Raw genomic sequence first — 20,962 nt, forward strand, 5'->3', positions numbered from 1 at the left:
ACTGCAGAGCTCCGTAAACTTGTTTAACGTGGTTTTTCGTCCGTGCCTCGCAGCTCCATTCCCTTCTTAGCTTTGTGCCCCCCGTCTCCGGCTGCACGGGATGGGGGCAGGAGGTGGTGGTGATGGTGATGACGATGGGGGTGGCTGAGGCCGGTAGCAGCTCATCGCAGGCATGGGGAAGGGGGGGGCTGCACCGCCCCCATCCTGCCCCGCCCCGCCGGTCCGCGCCCGCTCCGCTCCGCCCCGCTCGGCGCCGGGCAGCCCGGCAGTGTGGCGAGGCGGGCGGGCAGGCACCGCCGCTCCGCTCCGCTTCGCTCGGCTCGGTTCGGCTCGGCTCCCGGCCCCGCCGCCATGCCGCCGCCCGGCCCGCGCCGCCCCGCCGCGCTTCTCATTCTGTTGCTGCTGCTGCTCCGCCGGGCGCTGGCCGCCGCAGGTAAGGGGGATCGGGGAGCAGCAGAAGTTTATTGAGGAGGGGGAGAGGCGGTGGGCAGCGTCCCAGGAAAAGGTTCAGTGCGGCTTAGCCCTTCATAGGGGCAGCTCGGGAGCGGGAATCCAGCCTGGGGTCATTTATTTCATTTATTCTGTTTTCTTTAATCTAAAGGTTGACGGATGCGCAGGGGAGCGCAGATTTGAGCGGAGGGAGCTCAGCCGCCCTCCGCTCCGGGGGATGCTGGCTGGCAGCTTCGCTCCCGGCCCGCGCCCGCAGCGCCGCTTGCTTTTTATTATGATGATGATTATTATTATTATTTTCTTGGGAAAAACAAAACAAACGCAGCCCTGTTTGCAGTATCGCCGGCTGTGATTCCCCCGGCGGGCCAAATAAGTAATTATTTCGTCTGGATATGTTTTTTGGTTTTGTTGGCTTTTTTTCTTTTTTTTTTTTTTAATGTGCCCTTTTATAAACAGAGCTATTGATGGCCGGGCAGCTAAGTGGTCTTTTCCTATGGCTCTTCAAAGTTTCCTGTGCGCAACCCAATCTTGTGATTGAGATGCACTTAAATCCAGCCCTTCCGTTGGTAATCCCTGCCACAGACAATAAACAGAGGCACGTCTCTCCTGCTGCCCTCTCTCGTTAGGACTCCTGTGATCAAATTCAGCCTTTCTACTGTATTTCCCACCCACCCTCCAACTCATGGGTAACCTCTGCTTCTCAGGACTTTGTCCTTTGTCATCCTCCGGCGGTGGCAAACCAAAGGTGCTGGTGTTTATCCTCCAGGTATAAAAAGATGTCCTTAAGTATAGAGTCCTATAAAGTTTGATGGCTTTTAGGGACTGGAAGAGACATAGCTGTAACTGTTAGGGCTTCGGTGATGGGCAAGGTCGTTATCCCCGTAGGAACTCTGGAGGACAGCCGATTGCTCGCTTCCCGCAGCTTCTGGCAAGGGGCTGAGGATGCGTTGCGAAGCTGCGCGCAGCACAGATTGGTCTTGTTAGTAGTTAAAAGTATCTCCTGACAAGCTGATTTTCTAGGAAAATGAACCAAGCCTTCTTTTCTGAAGCGCAATTAAGGTGATGAGGAATTTTGGGGAAGGAATTTAATTAGATTAATACTTTTTTCCGCCTCCGCCGCACAAAGATCTAATGTTTTTCTGGAAATGGAAAACAGAAATGGCACTATTGAGTTATTCAATGGCCTGGACGTTGCTGCAGCAGCATCCTTCAGCCAGAAGGAACTCTCCTTTGCTGGAAAGGGGGAGGTTCAAGAGCTGGCAACTGGTGTCTGGCTCTGCCAGGGCAGTGCCGTGTTGTAGAGGGGTGAGCATCAAGGGAACAGAGGCTCAGCATGGCATGTGATGCTGTACGTGGCAGGGGGTTGGGAAGGCTGGACTAGCCAGGCTGCTGCGGGCCAGGGTTTGGCTGTGGCCAAGGCAGCCTGGAGCTCCTGGGGATGCTGGGGGGGAGGCATGTCAGCTGGGTTGGTGGTGCAGGACCCCCGTGACTGCTGTGTCCTATGCCATGCTCTTTATTTTTGCATGCACCAAGTTCATGCAGGGGTTGAATTGAAACTGGCAGGATGGAGGGAGTGAAGAAGAAAAAAAACAAGTTAAACCTGACCAAGCTGGATCAGTTTGAGTCTGGGGAGCTTTCTGAAGGCACACTGCTAATCTGGCATATGTAAACATATATAAAGTTTTTAGCTGTAGAGCTATAATTAGTGCTTCTCCAGGAGTGTTGCATAGAGATTGCATGTAATGATGCAGAGGAGAGAGCAGAGATGGGTGCTCAGCCCTGGTGATAATGCCTTCCCTTCCCACCCTTGCCTGGTTTTAACGAGAGAGAAGGAGGCATCACCCAGAAAATAATTTTCTCTTTTAATAACAGAGATGGTACATACTGTGTTGGGTTTTGCAATGAGGGGCACGGGCAGAAGCGTTGTTTTGGATTGAGGTTTGAAACCCAGAAGCAGTCATCCCACTCATCCCCAGGGCAGGTGCTGTGCTTTGGGGGAAACCCCAGCTCCCACCCACATCCCTGCCTCCCAGTTCTAGAGCTTTGCGTGCCTTGCTGCTCACCATGTTTCATTCTGCTCGTGTGTGCTACCCTCCATAGCAAAACAACTTGATGCAAGGATTTTTGCTTGAGAGCCTTTCCCGACAAAGCTGACTGCACAGAGGTTGCAGAAGTGCTGCTGAAATCAAAGGGTTATAATGGTGGGGGGCTTAGCTGACAAGGGCACTTGCAGGTACTGTGACACTGCCATCCTGGTGAAGTACTGTTCTATTCCTCTGCTGTACCACCTGTATCAGGGAAACACCTGGGGAGGGAGGGAGGGAGGGAGCAGGATATTGGCACTGCTGTCCCCCACTGGCATGGGTCTTGGGCTCCTGCACATCAGTGGCAGGAGGCTGCCTGCCTGCTACTGTCACTGTGAGCAGATAACAGGGGGGAGAGACATGCTCTGAGACCTGTTGCTCATCAGCAAAGCCTGCCCTTGCAGGAGGTGGAGGCTTGCTCACTTGAGGGCAGCGGCGTGTGTGTAAGAATCTGCTCCAGCTTTTTGTCTCCTTCTCCTTCAGCTTCTTGGTTTTGGAGCCCTCTGTCTTAGGAGGGGGTGCTCTCTGTGCATGATAGTGCAAGAGTGAAATAATAGAACAACAACTAACCCCCCCCCCCCCCCCCCCAAAACAGAAAGAAATGCAAAAATACTACTTTAAAACTTTAAAGAGGGCAAAATCTCCTGGGAGTGGTAGTTGGAGGGTAGGGGAGAAATCTAGACTGCATTTTCTCTGCTTAGAAGTCAGAAGTGCGCCACTACTGACCTAGTAAGCAGCTTGGAGGGTCCAGCTGTGTCCTTTATCTCCTCTCCTCTATAAGGTCCCGTGGGTCCTTTTGATGCTGTGTACACTGGATCCCTTTCTGTCCCTGTCCTAGCTGTACAGGAATAATAATAAATTATATTTTGGATCAGTTAAGTGAGCCAAGATGATGCAAGGAATTTGGGTTTGCTTCCATTCTAGCAGCAGTGCTTTCAAGCCCTCAACCCTGTGGTCTTCTCCCTCCCAGCGTGTTTGGGGCTGCAGCTATCAGCCTACCAGCCCTGTAGGTTATGGAGAGAATCCATGAGCTAGGCTGTGCTCGGGAAAAGCCAGGCTTGCAGGCTGGTGCCAGAGAGGCGGCAGGAAGTGCTGGGCTGCGAGGTGAAGACGGAAGGGGCTGTATGAAGTCTGCGAGGAGTTCATTACAGCAGATGTTGGTGCCATAAAGCCACAGGTTCCTGCTGTTTCCTATTCACTTATATCCTCCCAGCTTTAGCAATGATAATGCGAGTGAAAACATTTGCTGGAGCGAGGGGGAGGTTGGGAAAGCATAAATCACCAGCCCATTCCCTCTGCTCTTTCCTGCTATCCCACCCGCATGTCCTGCCTTGGGAAGTGGGGAGATTAATATGGGTGCAAGGGATGCCTAAGCTGCTCGCTGGCTGCCATCAGCTCCACTGTTGCATTTAAAGGCCCACTGCTCTGATCATGTTTTACTTTAATACGTAGAACTGTAATTTGCGGTAATCAGTAGTATTGTGCAAGCCACCCCTGCTTGTGAGTCAGAGCACGGCAGTACCGAGCTGATACAGCCCTGGCCCTTTGGATGCTGGTTTGGGGGGAAAGAGTAGAGTGTGCATCTGTGTCTGGTGGCACGAAGACTCATTCTTCTTGGAGTGATCCTTCCCTGGCTCTGCCAGAGCTGAGGACCTGAGGATAATGTTATGCGAGATGCTTTCCTCCTGATACAGAGCCTTTGTGGTGCACCAGGAGTGCTGAACTGGTAGCTTTTGAGTGATGTGGCTCCTCACAACAGGCTGGGGCACTGGAAAAAATCCTGCATGATCTGCAGTGGGGTTGCACTGGGGCTGGGAAATACAGAGCTTTGACTTGGGAGAGGCAGAAAGCCCCATAAAGCTGCTCTGATGCCTGGTTTCTCTCCCGCCCTCTGAGGGACCTCTCTTGGTGGGAGCCTAGAGGCCCCTAGCTGAATGCAGCACCCTCCCTAACACTCCCTAAATCTCCGTCTCGCTGTCCCCGCAGCCCTGCAGGCTTGGCTGACGCTTGACTTTTTACTGTTGAGGCAGCTTGGGAGTGTGGGTTTTCTTTTAGCTTCACGCTGGGTCCCAGCACGGAGGGTGACGATGTTCTTGAGGGTCCCAGCTGGGTTTTAGTTTAAATCGGTTTTGGCCCCTTTGGGGGGCAAAGCGCTAAAACCAGGGGCTGCAGGGGATCCAGAAGGCAAGCGAAGCATCCCGGCTACACAGAGTATTATTTTTGAAGCCTCCTGGTTTTTCGGAGGCCTGACTCACGACGCAGGAATGCGCTGGGCTGGCAGCCCCGGACCTGCTCCTCGGCGAATTGAAGAGTTGCCTCTCCTCCAGAACCCGTTCCGCCGTCCCTCTCCTCCCAAACCGCTGGGCTGGGCTGGTAGCAGCCGCATGTTTGCTGAGCTTGGATTTTTAGGGGTCTTTTTCCTCTTTCCCCTTGCTCTTTGCTTCTTCACATAGGGGCTGCTGCTTTTTTTTTCCTTTTCTGATGGGGCTGGGGCAGCTTGGCGGGCCGTAGCAGAGCACCTCTGGGTTGCTTTGGCTGCTTGGAGGTGAGAGAAAGGCAGAGCGAGCACCGAGATCAAACAGGAGCCAGGCTGGGAAAGGCTGGGCAAAGCCACGCTGGAAAACGAGGAAAGGGAAGGGAAGCAGGAATCATTTAGCACGGGGCTTGCTCCAGCGTGTCCTGCACACTGCCTTTAATCTCCTGCGGGTCCCTCCCCACAGCAGCCCGGCACAGCCCCGTTCGGCTCTCCTCAGCCCCCTGCTGCCTTCGGTGGCTTCTCCCAAACCTGCTGCTTGGCTCAGTTACTGGGAGGGCTGATCCTCACTGCAGCGGCCCCCCCCGCACCCACATGGGTGTGTTACATCTGGGTTAGGTTTGTAGTGGAACACCTGGGGCAGTGGGTCCTGGTCCTCACCCCCAGCCTGGGGAGCCAGGGGCTGCTACCTGGGGTAACTGGGTGGGTGTTGGAAACTGTAGGCCTTAACCTAGACTTTTGTTTGTTGGTGTAAATCTGGTAAAGGGGCTGTCATAACAAGCTTGGCTCCCTAGGTTTCTCAATGTTGGGCTCCATGGAGAAGTTCAGGTGGGGAAGGGGATAAACATACAAGCAAAGCAAGCCACATGCTGCCACGATGCTCAGCAGCAAGCAGGACGTCTTGCAGCTTAAGAAGAAGAAAGTGTTTTCATCTTTGGTGTGGGCTCTGCTTCCCACCTTTCCTCAACCCAAAGGTCTCTGCCAAATCCCTTGCCTGCCTGGAGGCTGCTGTGTGCTCCTTCCTCCTGCTTCAGCCCTCAGCCCCACTGTAGAGGGGACCGATGCCCAAGCACTCAATGGTTTAAGTGCTGAGAAATAACCCACTTCCAGCTAACACATTGCTGACATTACTTTTTCCTCTGCAGAGGAGGTATTACCAGGTTCCAAGCCTGCAGGGGGGTGGCTGCAGGGCAGCCTTTGGCACATGCATGGGGATCGCAGGCTGTGGGCAGGAGTGGCAGTGGCACAGGGGTCCCTGAACTGCACTGTGTCCATGAGACACTGCTTCCTCCTGGAGCTGGATTTGTGCAGGTGAAATGTGTATGGGGAGTTGCATGCTACTGCCTGCCGCTCAGGGCTCTGGATGGATGGAGCTGACATAGACCCCCAGGATGTAAAAAGCAAGTGTTATGAACTATTCTTTCCCCTTTGGCTTTGCTTGTTTTTTAATTTAAAAGCAGTTCTGGTTTTGGGGGAGATTTTTTTGTTTGTTTGGGTTATTTTTTTTTTTACCCTGGGAGATGAAGGACACAAGTTGAGACACTTTTTAAAGAGTAATATATCCAGTTATACAACAAGCAAACTGAGCAGAGCTCTAGCCTCAAACTCTGAAGCTTTTCTCTGCCTATAGGGACTGTGATGTCCCCTTCTCTGGGAAAATGAGTCCTTTCAGGTAAGGAAGAGGTTCTATATAGATTTGCAGAGCATCTTTGGAGGTCTCCTTCTCTATCTCCATCCCTTTGCCCCACAGATCTCATCAGTAGCAGTCTGTAATACACATATGTAATACACAGACATAGCACAGCTGTCCTTGCTTCTCTCTCCTTTTTATTCCCATGGGATCCAGAAGGACGAAAAGGGCTTGTTTGCCCCATGAGCAATCCTTTCCCTGCCTGAATATGAGGGGCTGTGAGCATGGGCTGTCCTCCTAATGGGTATAAATCCCTCATCAAACCAGACACAAAAGTCAGATCCCAGCATCTCTCACGCTTCCAGGGGGTCCTGCCAGTGTGTTTTCCATAAAAGTCCCATGAGTAACCTTTGCTGCCCCCCGGCTCCCCTCCTTCACAAGGCTACACCAAGTGTGAAAGCTGAGGGATTGTTTCCCTTTGAAAGAGCGTGGAAAATCTCATTTTGAGACGTCTAATGTGTATTAGATCCATCTGCCTTTCGAGCAGAGGCCACCGCAGGAGGAGAGGAGGAGTTCTGAGTGCAGATGCCTGGTGCCCAGTCAGGCTTTGGGGCTCTTCAGGAGTGATGCTGTGGGCAGCATCCTTGACTGAAACATCTGTACAGGTGGATAGCACAGGATGCTAGAAAGAGGTGGGGGTGGGAGGTGGACCCCACAAAAACTTCCACAGAGGTGGAGAAAAGCTGTTGGTATTGATGTCAGTGCATGCAGGTGCAGAATTATTTTGGATGCTTTGGGGCTTACCCTAGGTGTGGGATGCAGCCCACCTTAATATATTGAACCAAATCTGTCAGGTGCAGATATAATGTGTGTGAGAGGGTTTGAGTGCAGGATGGTGCATGGGGAACGCTCCTATAAGGCATGATGACTCTTCTCCCTGCCAGGCATCCCTCCTTGTTGAAATTGTATGGAGACTGACGTGCTAGCTATTGAACGACAGGAGCAAGGGGGAGGCTTGCACTGGGCAGGGAGATGACAGCTTGGAGGGGATGAGAGCATGATTTTTCTCTACTCTGACTTTGTTCTCCTGTTGGTTTGTGAGTCTTCCATTTTGCAGAGCAACTCTCCCCACTAAGACCTGCCACTGGCCTGGAAGTGATTCCTGATTGCCCCCTTCTTGCTATGCTTCCTCCTTGTCTGGCAGCATTTAAATGTCTCTCCATGTCCTCCTGCATGATTTGAACCAGGAGCAGTACGGGCTGTCCATCTCTTGAGTGGACTCCTCGGTGTACCTGCATCTCCTCGGGCGGTGGCAGGCTGGAGGGAGAAGACATTGTAAAACAAACCCAGGCTCCGTGGCTCAGGGAGGCAGGAGGCTATTAAAAGTGTTGCATTGCATTGTATAGCGTGGGAGTTTTCCTGAGGCAGGAGGTTAGAGAGCCCAGAAACTCCTCGGGACAGATTTAAATAGAAGGGACACGCCTGGGATGTGGTGTTGCAGCCTCCTGTCTGAGATGGCTGTCAGTGAGCATCAATGCTTTCTAGGCTGTGAGGTTTTGGGCTTTTTCATGACCAGTGGAACGTATGGGCACACCCAGCTGTGACAGCAGGCACCAGGAAGGTTCTCAGCCGACCTTGCTTCATTGACTGTCCAGTTTCCTGGTGGACAAGTGTGATGTGCTGGGAAGTTGTAGTTCTTCCTTCAGATGATGCTGACCGCTAGCTGGAGAACCAAGAGCAATTGGGGTGGAGGAACAGGGCTTCGAAGAGTTTTATGTAGGTGGGTGAACAGTGCTTCTTCCACTGAGTTGGCTGCCTCTGCCTTTCTGACATCTTTGGGAGGGTGTACCTCATTCACCCCCTTGCATGAGTGGGAGCTGATCTCCACGTGCTTATTACCCCCATGAGACCTCGCCATCCTGCACTGTCACCTGGCTGTGTTATTGGCTCTATCTCTTCTATCTGGCTTGAAGAACAGAAGTAGGGTGTTTTCCAGCAGCCAGAAAGTGGTTGCTATTTAAAACAACCAAAAGAAAAAAAAATAAATGTGGTCTGCTGCTTGCTTTTCATCCAAGGATCCAAACGGAGCCGAACAAGCATCCCCACCCTCACCTGGAGGGGCATCTCTGAAGGCTTTGCAGGGCCTGTAAGTGAAGCTAGTAATTATTGCTGGTCATGAGGGTGGGTCTTGCAATGTGGCCATGCTGTCTGCTGTGGTCTGGCCTGGGGCCATCGCCTTGTTTCGGATGGCCGCTGTCCAGGTGTGGGATCCCAGCAGCCTCCCTCCACCCCTGTTTATCCCAAACAGGCTGGGGATGCTGCTCAGGGTGTGAGTACCTTTGCTTCCCTGCCTGGCTTGGCTGTTTTTACAGTTGTTGGATGGTGGTATGGTGTTTCTGCCCTGGAATATTATTTTGAAGGTTTTTCTTTCCCTCCTGTCAAATGTGAAATGTAAAGAAGTGCGTAAAATGAAAGCACAGTTCCTAAGCCCAATTACACAGCAATTCAAAATTATGAGTCGCTCTCTGGTCTGGGTCACTCCATTGGAGACTAGGCACATTTTCTCTTCCAGCCTATCTTGGAGAAGCTTAAGTGCCTTGTCTCTTCTGCTTTCTGGGACCTGATCAGATGACACCTTCCTAGAGCAGGTCATATATTGATGAAAATCTGCATCAGGCTAGAAGCAAGCTTTTCTCAGGGCTCAGGAGCTCCTCACTGGAGCTGTGGCATCCCTATGTGGCACTGTAGGGACTCCTCTGGGTTGCACTGGTCTGTGTTGGAGACAAGCACTTGGTGACAGTGTCGCTACTAGGTGCATGCCTGGCTCCACCAGCACCTCTGGGGATGCAGGCTAATGCTTTGGTCTGGAAGGAAGAAGAGATGGCAATCTGGGCTCCCCTGTCATTTCCACCCATGCATTTCCACCTGGGTCTGTGGTACCTCTTGTCCTACTCTTGTCTTTAGGAGGAGATGCTTGACTTAGTTGTGCAAACATGTTTTCCTGGAGGACGTGTGTTGTCTGATCCACATCATTTTGGCTGCTTTTCTGCAATGAGAGCCTTGCAAATGCCTCCTTCTGTGCTCTGGCATCTGCTCTAAAGGGATTTGTTTCAGGAGAGGGCATTTGGCTGCACAGCTGTGGAGCACAGAGCTGCTTGGGTGCTTGGGTGACCGGGGTCCAGAGTGGGATGAAGCCAGAGCATGGGCTGCCAAGGGCTATAAAACTTATTTTCTCCTCCTTTGCAGTCCTTCTTTTTTCAGGTCTGTGCTAAACGATTTGCTGCTAGTGAATGACTCGTGTACTTGGGTGAGGCAAGCAAGGCAGGATGGTGTGGCTGTGGAGGTTTTGTACGTTAAAATCCTGTGGTGCTGTAGCCCAGTGATCCCAGCTTTGGACTGCAGGAGTTAAAGCCCCACAGTTAATCCCCGTAGTGGGTACTTCAGCTACGCTCTATATATCTATATAAAACACTGTATTGAGGCATGTATTCAGACTCTAAAGTTTATACACCAAGATAAAAATGCTGGCTCTGCCCAAAGCTGGAAAAGTGAGATCCAAAAGCTGGGAAGAGGGCTGGGCTTTGTTTGGGCTCAACAGTGACTAATGAGAGTTGAGTTTTTAAAACAAATGCTTGGGATAAACTGGTTATGCAAACTGGGGCGAATTGTGTAGGTTCCTTTGTAGTTTAAAACAAAACCCCCGGAGTCTGGGGCGTGTTGGGGCTGGTCCTGCTGGGGATGGAAAAACCCACATGCTGGCTTTGCAGATGGGGTCCCGGCTGATCGGGAAGGCTCTCTGGGGATAAGTGGTAGGGGAAGCCACAGGGTATTGCAGGGCCTCATCTGTCCAGCTGAAACATTGAGTAACTCCAATACTAAAAACACAGTGGGTTAAAAATAGATTTTTTTTTTTTAATGTGTGGTTTTCTAATACCTGCAAAGAGGAATTCATGCTGTGCTCGGCTTCAAGAAACTGTCGGGTTTGCTCATCCTGTGCTGCTGAAAATATATAAATGCAAAGGATCTTTGGGGTTTTTGCTGTGGTGTGGCCACAGCCGGGAGAATGGTGTGGGGTACGCAGGCGCGCCAGCAATGCTCGGTATGCTTTGCAAAGGCAGTCAGGCTTGTGGACCGCAAGGCTTCTGGTTTCTATCACAGCCTGTACTGTTTTGGCCGGGGGCACCCATCCATCCATGCATCCATCCCACAGCCTTCCCAGGCTCCGCAAAGCTCCTCTCGAGTGCGGTGCTTTAAGGACACTAGAAAAAAGAAGCAGGTATGATGGCCTTAGTGAATTTTTAACTTCATTCTGTGATGTGGGCTGGAGGAAGGCAGTGCCTTGCTTGTTGGTTGGACAAAATAATGCTCTGTAAAAAATGCCTCTTGCCATTTCCCCATGGATCTGTTCTCTGGGTTGAACACAAACCGGCTTAGGCTGCTGTTGTCCCTTTGCAAGAAACACCCCGCTGCTGGATGAAGGAGAAAATTAGATGGAAACTGCCTAACAGGAAAATAAAAGATGATTTTTGCACACACGGAGGGGAAAAGAGGAGGTGACATTGCTGTTTTATCCTGCTGGCAGCCGGCGCCTGCCCTTCGAACATCCTCTGACCACTGGCATCCTGCAGTGCCTTGGCATTGCTGTACCCATGTGCTTTCCCTGCGTCCCAAAGGCTTGTTGCTCTTTCCCTTTTCTCATGCTAGTGGAGAGGAATGAGGTTGGAGGCTTGAGCGGGGCAGCTTTTTGGTGGTCCCTGGATGACTGGGGAAGGCAGAGCAGGTTTTTGCTGTGCACATGTTTGTGCTTCCCCCTTTCTGTCTCCATATCTCAACGGCATACTGGCTCTGTTTTCATTAGTATTTACGGACTGGCTATAAGGGGACGCAGCAGATCCAGCCAGGCCGTTAATGACCCCTGCATGAAATAGCAAAGCCCACTTAGCGGTTTTGGCTGAGGGGTTTTACTGCAGCCTCTCCCTGTCTGCCGCTGCGCATCTCCTTCCCTTAGAAAGTGATGGGTAGGGCTGCCAGCACAATTTCTTGCTTAAAGAGGAAAGGGCTTGGATTTGTGTGCCTATGGGAGGCAGGGGAAGGAAAGCGTGTGTGAGTCTATGGAAAGTATAGGGGAGGGAATGCAAACCATATGTTTCTGTGAGGGTCAAGTTGCAGAGCTAAAACCAGCAGGAAAGCAAAAGAAGCTGGAGTCCTGCAGTTTGGCTGCGCTTTGCATCTTGGTAGGTGTTGGGAGGGGGGATCCAGTGTGGCCTCCTGAAGGACAGTTTAAACAAACCCACCCTAAAAGGTGATTTGGGTCCCTGCCTTGGCACTATGTGGTGTCACTGCTGTCCTGTGTATTTAGGGCTGGGGTCCAGGATGGTTTCCAAGCCATTAAGCTCCTGTAAATAAACAGCAGAGATGCTGGGAAGAAGCTTCTCTGGGTTACCCTGAGTTCATAGCGTTTGCAAGTTTGACACGAAGTCAAGGGAAGGAATATTTGCAGGGAAGATAGTGCCTGCAACTTGCTGGAAAAGCAAGGTTGATGCTGTGCCATGCTGTCCTTGTGCTCCCCCAGCTATGGAGAGAAGAGTCAGATGAAAAGATCCATTTTCCCTTCTTGGAGTGGAAAAGTTATGTGCCGGCAGCCGAGAGCGTTGTGTAGACTTCAGACCAAAGTGATACAAGCTGGATTCAAGTGCTTCCAAAAAGAAATCTGAAAATAGGGGAGCAGCGAGGTCCCACAGCCAATTTCAGCTGGGAGACACCTTTTGTTTCCAAAACCAAAGGCATGGAGACAATATCTGATTCCCTGACCGGAGCTGTTTGCAACCTGTCAGCTTGGTAACCATCTGCTCACAGCCCGTGGGGAACATGCTATATATGGGATGCCGGAGAAGAGAGGCATTGCCGTGGCATGCCCCTCCCCAGGAAGGGATCATGGGGCACAGCATCTCCTTGGCCCATGCACCAAGAGGAGCTACTGTGCCTAAGACATCAAAAGTACCAATGGATTTATCTTTTAGCTGTCTGGCTTATTTGGGCTTTTTTGTTTTTTATTTGGGGGACATTTCTTTTTTTAGCTTGATTTCCTAAAAAAATCAAGACTTCTTTTGTTTTTTCCTGTTTGCACTCATGCAGAAGAGAGCACAAAGTGCTGCATGCTGTTTGTGTGTCTTCAGCCCTCCTCCTCTTTGAGTCAGAAGTAGATAATCTTGCAATTAAGCTCCTGCCTGATTAGGAAATTAGCAAAAAAGTTTTTATCTAGGCGAGCTGGTCAGCCAGTGAGAGGGATCTATTAATATCCCACTAAAAAAACCCAACAGCATAACACTTGCCACCTACTATTGGGAAACACAAACACCACATGGATGTGAGTATTTTGAGCAACAGATCTATAGGAAAGCAGGTTTTGTTCTGTCGCTTAAGGGAGCGTGTTTGAGCTGAGATGGGTACCTTGAAATTCGTGAAGGACTGAGGAAAAAACTCAGGCAAGGTGAGAGAAGTGCTGAAGGATGCCTTCAGGTCATGGCAAAAGACACTTATCAGCAGATGACCTTTATTTGTTGTGAAGGAAATGGTCCTTCACTAATGATGGTTGAGTGGCTGAAGGGAAAGCAGGAGGGGAGCATCCTACACTTGGGTCAGCCAGTGAGAGATGGGGAGCGGAGTGTGGGCTTTCTTGTATCCTACACACATGCTTAGGAAGAAATCACTTGGCATGTTGGATGTGGCAATTTCTCAGGGCTCGATTAGCCAGCATGGGTAGAGAAAAAAAAAAGGAGTTAAATAGACATTTATGTAACTGGGGTGTCTAAAGGTTGGAGGAGTTTGGATTATCATAGACTTTTGGGTCAAGGGTATACTGCATCTTTGGCTTTCCACAGTCTCTGACCCGTCCGAAATTAGAGTATTATGGGGAAAGATGAGGTAGAAAAGAGGATCTTCCCGTAGGCATGGTGCCAGCTGCTTATGCAGGTCCTGAGGGTCTCTGCAGGGTTCGATCTGGCTGGCATTTGTCCCTACATAAGTGCCATAATAAGCCTGGCCCTTGCTTTGCTGGCAGGATGGCCTCCTGGCTCACACCAACCAAGCTGCCCAGGAGATGCTTTAAGCCAAGAGGTGCTGAGCCTGGAGAAGGGCTGCTCTGGAGTCAGGTCACTTGGGTGGTGAAATGAGTCCCTTGCCTATTGCAGAATTCCCCAGGTTTTAAACCATGTTATTTTCAGAGGCACTCTCATATTGCAGTGTGGAAGAAGGCTTGAAAAACCATGAAGAGGTGCTCAGGAAGGTGATGAAAATGAGAAACTGGAGTTAAGGAAGCCAAAGTGTGTTTTCTTCCAGTACCAGGATGTTTATTCCAGATAAAACACAGACGCAGAGAGATGGCATCCCTTTTAATTTAAAAAACAAAACAAAACAAAAAACCCCAAACCTCTATGTTGAAGCTGCTGAGAATGTGACTGCCCCTTGTGATGTTTCACAGCTGAGATCATTTCTGGCTGAGTTAAGCCACTCTGGAGGTTTTAGTCTCAATCTGTCTGTATGGGTGAACGCAGAATCTGATTGGTTGTTTAGTTTGGTTTGGTTTTTCTAGGGGGGAAATATCTCAATAGTTTTGGACCAAAATGTAAAATAAAGCTATGAAGAAGAATCAGTGAAAGACTTTCAGGTTTTTGGATGAATTGTGATCTGGAGCTGCTCTGCTGTAATTTTGCACATACAGATAAGTGAAACAAGAAATGCAGAGTGTTTGCTAAAAGAACATCAGCAGGAAGGAATTGCTATTCTTTTCAGAAATAGGTAATAGGCATTATTTTTGGAGTAATTAAGTTTCATAAGTGCTTATTTAGAAAGAAATTTAGTCCATTCAATGTATTACAGACTTCTGGAGAAGATATTAAGTCCGAACCCAGCAGGCTGCCTCTGGGAGCAACTGCGACTCAGAGCAGGGCTTTAATTTCAGCGGTGTATCAGTGTAATAGCATTGTTTATAAGCTTCTCTTGCCACATGAAAGCAACATTGCATTATCCCAGTTGGTCCTAAAAGCAGCGAACCAGCCAGAAGAGGCCTGATTACAGAGCAGCAGGTCTTTCTTCCCATCACTACAAAAGAACAGACAATAGAAACCAGGATCCAGTTTTAGCTCTAGTAATGCAATGTCCTCTTTCTGGTGGTCATGTCACATGCTGCCTGAGTAATTGCCATCCTTGTTCTGCCTGGAAAACCAGCCTCGGAGGGAGAGAGCAATGGTTTCTGCTGGGTGATGGCAGGATGAGGTGCCCTGCTGTGGGTGGAGGCTGGTGGTGATGATGCTGAGGGTGGACCTTGGATGAGACACAGACCTGCAGGTCTAGGAAAGGTGATGGCCTTCAACATTAATACAGACTGGAGTACTGCGGAGCTGATGGGTTGTTGAGTGGGGGGGGTCATTGCCCTTGGAACTGTGGAACAGTTTGGCTGGAGCCTGGGCTTTACTTCGAAGACTGAGCCTGAGGTGTTGAAGGAGGGGCTTGCAAATGCAGCTCTCTGGTCACTACTTGCTCCTGCCATAAGCCTTATTCATGATAGGGAGTACTAAAAAAGGTGATTATATTTTTTCTTCAACAAGAATAACTGACTCAACCTCTGGGTAGGTAGAGGGCATGCAGGGCAGCCAGGAGCTGCAAAGCCTCCCTTCTAGATATGGTTCCTGCAGGTCAGGTTGTTGTACAGCTGCATTATGTTCTGCTTCTTGCCTTTCTAAGGTGATTTGGAAATAGGACAGGGTTCTCTTTCCAGCTTGTTTTGTGTAGCTTGGCTTCCCCAGCCTGGGATCTTCATGGGATTTAACAGGTAAAGGGAGAGCAGGTGATTGCTAAGGAGGAAAAGGGGGACCCCTTTGAGGCTGAGTTGCAAACTCCATCATTGCATAGGGCTCAGAGGAAACTCTGGCAGAGTTGTTTCTTAAAAAGCAGGTACACAGCTGGCTGGCTTTGACCAGGTTTTCCCAAAGAGCTGGATGGGAAACTGGTGGAGAGAGAAACTCGCAGCAGAAACCTCACAGCTCTTTGTGCCTGGGACAAAGAGTTGGTTTGGAGTTACAGAGAAGAAAAGGAGTGAGGCTGGGGGGGAAGGTGTTGTAAGATGGGTATTGGGACTGGGACAAAGTGAGGGAAGCAAAAGGGGATGTAATGAACAAATACATTGTTGGGAATGATTGAGGATGCTGGCTCGGGGGAAATCTTTCACCAGCCTAATGGTGGTCAGGGATGTTTATTTTTCACAATTCTCTGCAGCTTTAGACATGCAGAAAACAAACTTTTCCTGAGTGCCTTGGTGGCAGGATATGGGTGCCCAGCATCAGCATCCTTCTGTGTATCCCCGGGGAGAGTGAACCAGGAATGCTGCCTGTCCTGCAGACAAGACCCAGACTTGCTGCCACCCTCTGGCCTTTAGCCTCTGTGGGTTTTTAACCTTATTTACCCTGCTCATTCAGTTTCCAGTTAGGAATCTTTTTATACACTGAAGACTTATGGCTCAGCCTGAGTATGTTATCAGTGTGGTGTCTGGTAAGTTTTCTGCCTTGAAGCCCTGGGGAAGTGCCTGTTCAGGGTTGCTGCAATAGATTTTCCTCCTCTTTCCCAGCTGCCTCAGAATAGTGCGATTCTTACTTACTCCTTAACTTAACAGAATTACTTTCATCAGTGGAAAGAAAAATGCATGCTCTAGCCAGCGTTGTCCATAAAGGCTTGTAATGCTTCTCCCTGCTTTCATAAATTCATAGATGGGTGTCAGAATGTGCAGTTAAGAAAGAATAAATCTCATGATTATTTGGGTAAGCTTGGACTGTATGAAGAAGGTGGGAGGGGAAGGATGAAGGGTTTGTCTCAGTGGGTTGTGGAGCTGGTAGCTTGATCTTGGATGTGAAGATGATTGAGGGAGTTGGTGGTGGAAAGGCAGGATGATTTTATGTGAATAGCATAAAGGGGGGGCAGTGGAGGGACGAGAACACTGCGTTTGCAAGAGGAGAGATGTTGAAGCATCAGTTTGAACAGGCTTGTGATGTCTTCTGACCCTCCTCTGATAGCTGCAGAAGTGTAATGCCCAAAGAGAAGGGTCTCGCCACTCCCCTTCCCATCCTGCTCCTGGGTCTTGTAGGTGGGATGTGGTTGCAGTGCTGTGATTGAGGGGAGCCTCCCCAGGACCCACTGCATTTGGGGTGTGGGTTGGTCGATCATTTGCTCAGTGATTAAATGACTGTCTGGACCACACACTGGGATGTGCCTGAGTGGCTCAGCAGGGCTTTGTGGGTTAAAATGTTATCAAAGTGGCCATTTGGGGCAACTTTGCTTGGGCAAAGTGAGGATGTTGCACATCTGGAGCAACCCCTGCCCCAACTCATGGCACTTGAGCTAAAACATACATGGTGGGGGATTGTGCCACCCTCCTGTCCCTACGCATAGGGCAATACAGGGGTTCCTGCTGTAGTTTGGTAGGCAGGAGGTGGTACCACGTGGTGTGGGATTCTGAGCATCTATGGAAGAAGCCTTGTGTGCATTAATCAAAGAGCTGCCTGCAGCTCCCCTTTCAAGCTGTAATAGCCAGAGCTGAGAGAGTCAATCCATATGTATTTAAAGCACTTCGATAAATAAAGATACTATATAAAATCACAGTAGCCATGTACTCTCTCCTTGCTTCTAGAATTTCTCTTCCAAAAGGGACAGGGAAGGGATAAGGACTGTTAGGAGTCTCTTAGTTTGGATGGATGACCTACACCTTGCAACAGTGGTCTGGAGCCAGACACCAACTTGTGCCACTGCCTGTGCCTCTAGGAAGCAGCAGCCCTGTCCCATGGGCGTCTGCAGGGTGATAGCAGCGACGGGGCCGGGATGCGCTGATCTCCTTTCATCACCCCAAATAATGACAGTGGAGAGGGGAGGACGCATTTTCTTACGGACCTTTTATTAAAGGCAGTTTCCCTGCCTTCTCTGGCACAGCAAAGAAGCTCCGATGGTGTGTGCGTGCGCGCTGGCTTTTTTCCGTGGCAGGGAGGTGGCAAGTGGGAAGCTGTCTTTGCAATGCAAGCCTTCTGTAATGCTAATAGGAGCTGCAGGTTGGCGCTCCCCTGGAGGTTTTTTTTCTTTTTCTTTTTTTTCCCCCTTCCCAAAGACTAACCAGGGAACACTTGTTGAAGGATAAAATTAAAAAGCCCATGGCGGTTTATTTTGAGGACAGTGTGTTTGCTTTCACATTATGCTGGAGGGAACTGCTCTGCTACTGTCAGCAAATAAATAAAATAAGAGCTTTGTTTTAAATTAGACTTTCTTCTGGTAGCTAATTAGACGAGCTGATACCTGCAGTTGCATTACCTAGGCACCAACTGTACTGTGCATATTTGAGGCATATGGCTGGTGTCGGCAGCTTCTAAACTTCATTAGCCCCTTATTATATTTTTTTAAATATCCCTTTAATTGGATGCAAATCCCTTGGGGCTCTGATGGCATTGACAGAGTCCTTCTTGGGTGGATGCCCATGGAGCCCGTGGCACAGAGCCATGGCAGCTACGGCACCACGTGTGGAGTACAGATTCACCGTGGGTGCTGGTGTGATGCTTTCCAGCCACTGAGGGGAAAGGTCTGGGCTCCTAACTGTGAAAATAACCACTCGAAGCTCTTTTTGACTGCTGGAACATCCAGCCCTGGTACCAGGAGAGAGCTGAGGGAGTGTGGGGCTGGAGCCATGGTTCCTGTCCTGCCCGGCAGCAGGCGGAAGGGAAGCCAGCAGCTTGGCTTTTGCCTCCTCTCCTTCCCCACAGCTATTAGGCTGCTTGAAGATCCTGTCGGTCCTGTTGGTAATGAAGATCAGCCCCCGGGCAGCTGTAGTGCTGGCGTCTGAGCAGAGCCTGTCGCCTCCTCGCTGGGGAGGAAGGCTCTGGGGGCACTGTCCTCCTTTCTCTCACACTCCAAAGGCTGCTCCTGTGTCTGAGGGTCCACAAGCCGAGCCCTGAGGGTCTTGGGCTTCATTGTGGAATGGCTCGCAGGCCTCACCCTGCGTCATTTTGGGTGCCGTTTATGGGTGGGAGGGGAGGGAGCACTGTCTGCCAGCCAGGGTGGGGAAACCAGGCTGTCGCCTCATGTCCCCTGGGCCCATGCCCTGGGCTTTTCCCATCGGGATCAGCCTGGCCCTGGCTCCTCGCTCTGCTTTTTTCGGAGCCAGCCTATCCAGGCCTTGACTTTATGGAGAAATTAAGCAGAGCAGTTACCCCGGGATAATTACACGGCCTTGCACAAGGCAGTGGGTGCTTCCGACCCCTCTGGCCGACCCGGCAGCGGGTGCTAGCGGCTCATGGTCACCTTCCTGGGAGAGAGGGTGTCCATGCCTGCCGCCCCTTCCCCCTCTTGTGTGCAGGGCACAAAGGGAGGGGGGGTTCGCTCCACACCCCTCTACCCCCTTCCTGGAGCTGTTGCAGGGGCTGCCCCCATCCCACATTCCTCTTCTGGAGGAGATAAGGATCCTGTCTGGCGCCGGGGTTTCAAATGTGCTCCCTGATTATCAGCAGGCGCCGGGGCAGAGCCCCAGGCAGCAGATAAAGAGGGAAAGGGGAGTGGGGGCTGCTGGGGAGTGAGGGCTGCCGCCAGCCCTGCCCGTTGTCCATCCGCTCCGCAGCCCCCCGACCTCGCCTTGCGTCAGCACTGCACTTACAGAATTGTTAATCCCACTTGCAAAGATGTTTTAAATATTGTTTCTATTTTTTTTTTTTGCATGCACACGTGGGGCTCCTGGGGCCTCATGGCTGCCAGAGAGGACTTGCAGACAAGGCCTGCGTGTGAATGGAAAGGGATGAGGGAGAAGGTGTCTCAGGCTCAGCAGATTGGTCCATTGCTTTCCATCCTTGCTCAGCAACAGATTGTTTCCCAGCACAGTGCTTTGCCTCCGGCCCATGGCTGTGTGAGGTTTTGGCACCAGAATGGCACTACAAAGCACACACTGATACTCTTTTCCTCTGGAAAGGAGGGCATGCATGTCCAACATCACATGCTATGGTGCAGGAGGCACTGTGTTGCCTGGGACATTGCCATTGGACATTGCTCCTCTGCCAGGTGTTGTATTGCACATCTAGTATTGCATGTCCCTCACCAGTGCCTTGCTTTGTCTGTCTTGACCTTGCAGGTTCCCCCTAGCTCCTCAAACCGGGCTTGGCAAAGATGCTGAGTTTTGAGCAATAGGGCAGGGCCTTTATCAATCAGATGAGTCCACAACAGGACAAAAGCTCTTATCATGCTTGTGTCCCGGCTGTGGCATCTCTGTGTGCAATTAAACCCCATGTGTCTCCTGTCTGCCAAGGAATCTGGAGGCGAAGGAAGAGGCTTATCTTCCTGCTGGTGGCTGGAATGCTCTTGCAGCCCAAAGGCATTTCTCTGCTGTGCTAATGCTGAGATCTGAAGAGAAAAGGCAGGCGAGTTTTACCGTCCCTTTTCACTATTTATAAATAACAGTGCAGCATCCTGGGGAGGGGTGGTGGGGTTCGGTTTTTCTTTTTGCTTAACTTTTTGTTTTTCCTCCAAGTGTAACTCTGTGCTGATATCCCAGGAATGTGATCTCTCCCGCTTGTAAAACCCAGCTTCTGGCATTCTCCTTTCTCCTCCTTCCTTCTTAGGCATTAAAGAGCCAGGCCTTGGGATGAACTGGTGGGATCTTCCATCCACTGGGATGCTCCACGACATATAGGGCCTCTGCTTTCCGGTGTGATCTCTCTGAAGCTTCCTGCATTAATATTTGATGCTCTTCCTTGGAGTGAACATTAAAAAGGAATGACCACTATGACCAAAAATAAAAAAACAAAACCAGTGCTTTTTGTTTTTTAGTGGGGCGAGAGAAAGAAGGAGGGGGGAAAAGCTGAAATGCAATCGTTTTTTATGGCTTCCTGGAATGGCATGGCTGTGGGCTGGACAGCAGCAGGTCAGGAGCAGAAGGAGCAGATAGCCCCATGATCATCTGCCTACTTGCATCTTTCCCTTTCAGGTTGTAAATATAAAACCACTACTTGAAAAACAAAAAGCTCGTTAAGCTGTCAGCAGGCTCCCTGTTGGAAGGTCATAAATGTGTCTCTTAGCAGCGGGTTTCATTCCAGTCTCCACTGGAGCATTGGCACTTGGTCCCCTATGGGGCTGAAGGGAGGTCACTGCTCACAGGGACACCACTAGCTGGTGGGGGGCAGCGCCTGACTGCACTACTGAAGGGAGTAACATACCACCACCACAGGTTTGAGCCTCCGCATCCATTCTTGACCTGTGCCTTGGTCTTCCACATGGACCTTGAAATACCACCTCTAGGTATGGTGGTGCTCCAGCAAAGAGCAAACTCTGCACTCGCTCTGCCTGCTGGTGTGTTGGTGTAGAGTCAGAGTCACCTCTGCTGACCAGGGCCTGTGGAATTTCAGCTTCTCTTATAAAGTGTCTGGCAGGGTGATAAAAGACAATAGAATATTTGAAATCAGATAAATTCTTGTGGTAATGGAGAGCTGGGCATGGGGTGAAGGGGACAGCATCATGATGGAGCATTTCTGC

At 50.5% G+C, this 20,962-nt stretch overlaps 1 protein-coding gene across 3 annotated transcripts in view; it reads left to right on the top strand.

Moving 5' to 3' along the window:
• Positions 1–242: 242 nt before the first annotated feature.
• Positions 243–20,962, top strand: part of UNC5B (unc-5 netrin receptor B) — a 56,099-nt gene continuing 35,379 nt past the window's right edge. For 2 of the 3 annotated variants that reach the window (XM_062611629.1, XM_062611631.1), the window contains exon 1: positions 243–433. In XM_062611629.1, the coding sequence (XP_062467613.1) occupies positions 352–433 (82 nt within the window). In that variant the 5' untranslated portion in view covers positions 243–351. Of the gene's footprint in view, positions 435–20,962 lie in introns of all 3 variants that reach the window. The other variant, XM_062611630.1, reaches the window with a different exon arrangement.

The sequence above is a fragment of the Pezoporus occidentalis genome, unplaced genomic scaffold, assembly GCF_034315485.1.
Source record: "Pezoporus occidentalis ecotype Australia unplaced genomic scaffold, CSIRO_AGI_Poc_V1 ctg155, whole genome shotgun sequence".
NCBI classification, from domain to species: domain Eukaryota; kingdom Metazoa; phylum Chordata; class Aves; order Psittaciformes; family Psittacidae; genus Pezoporus; species Pezoporus occidentalis.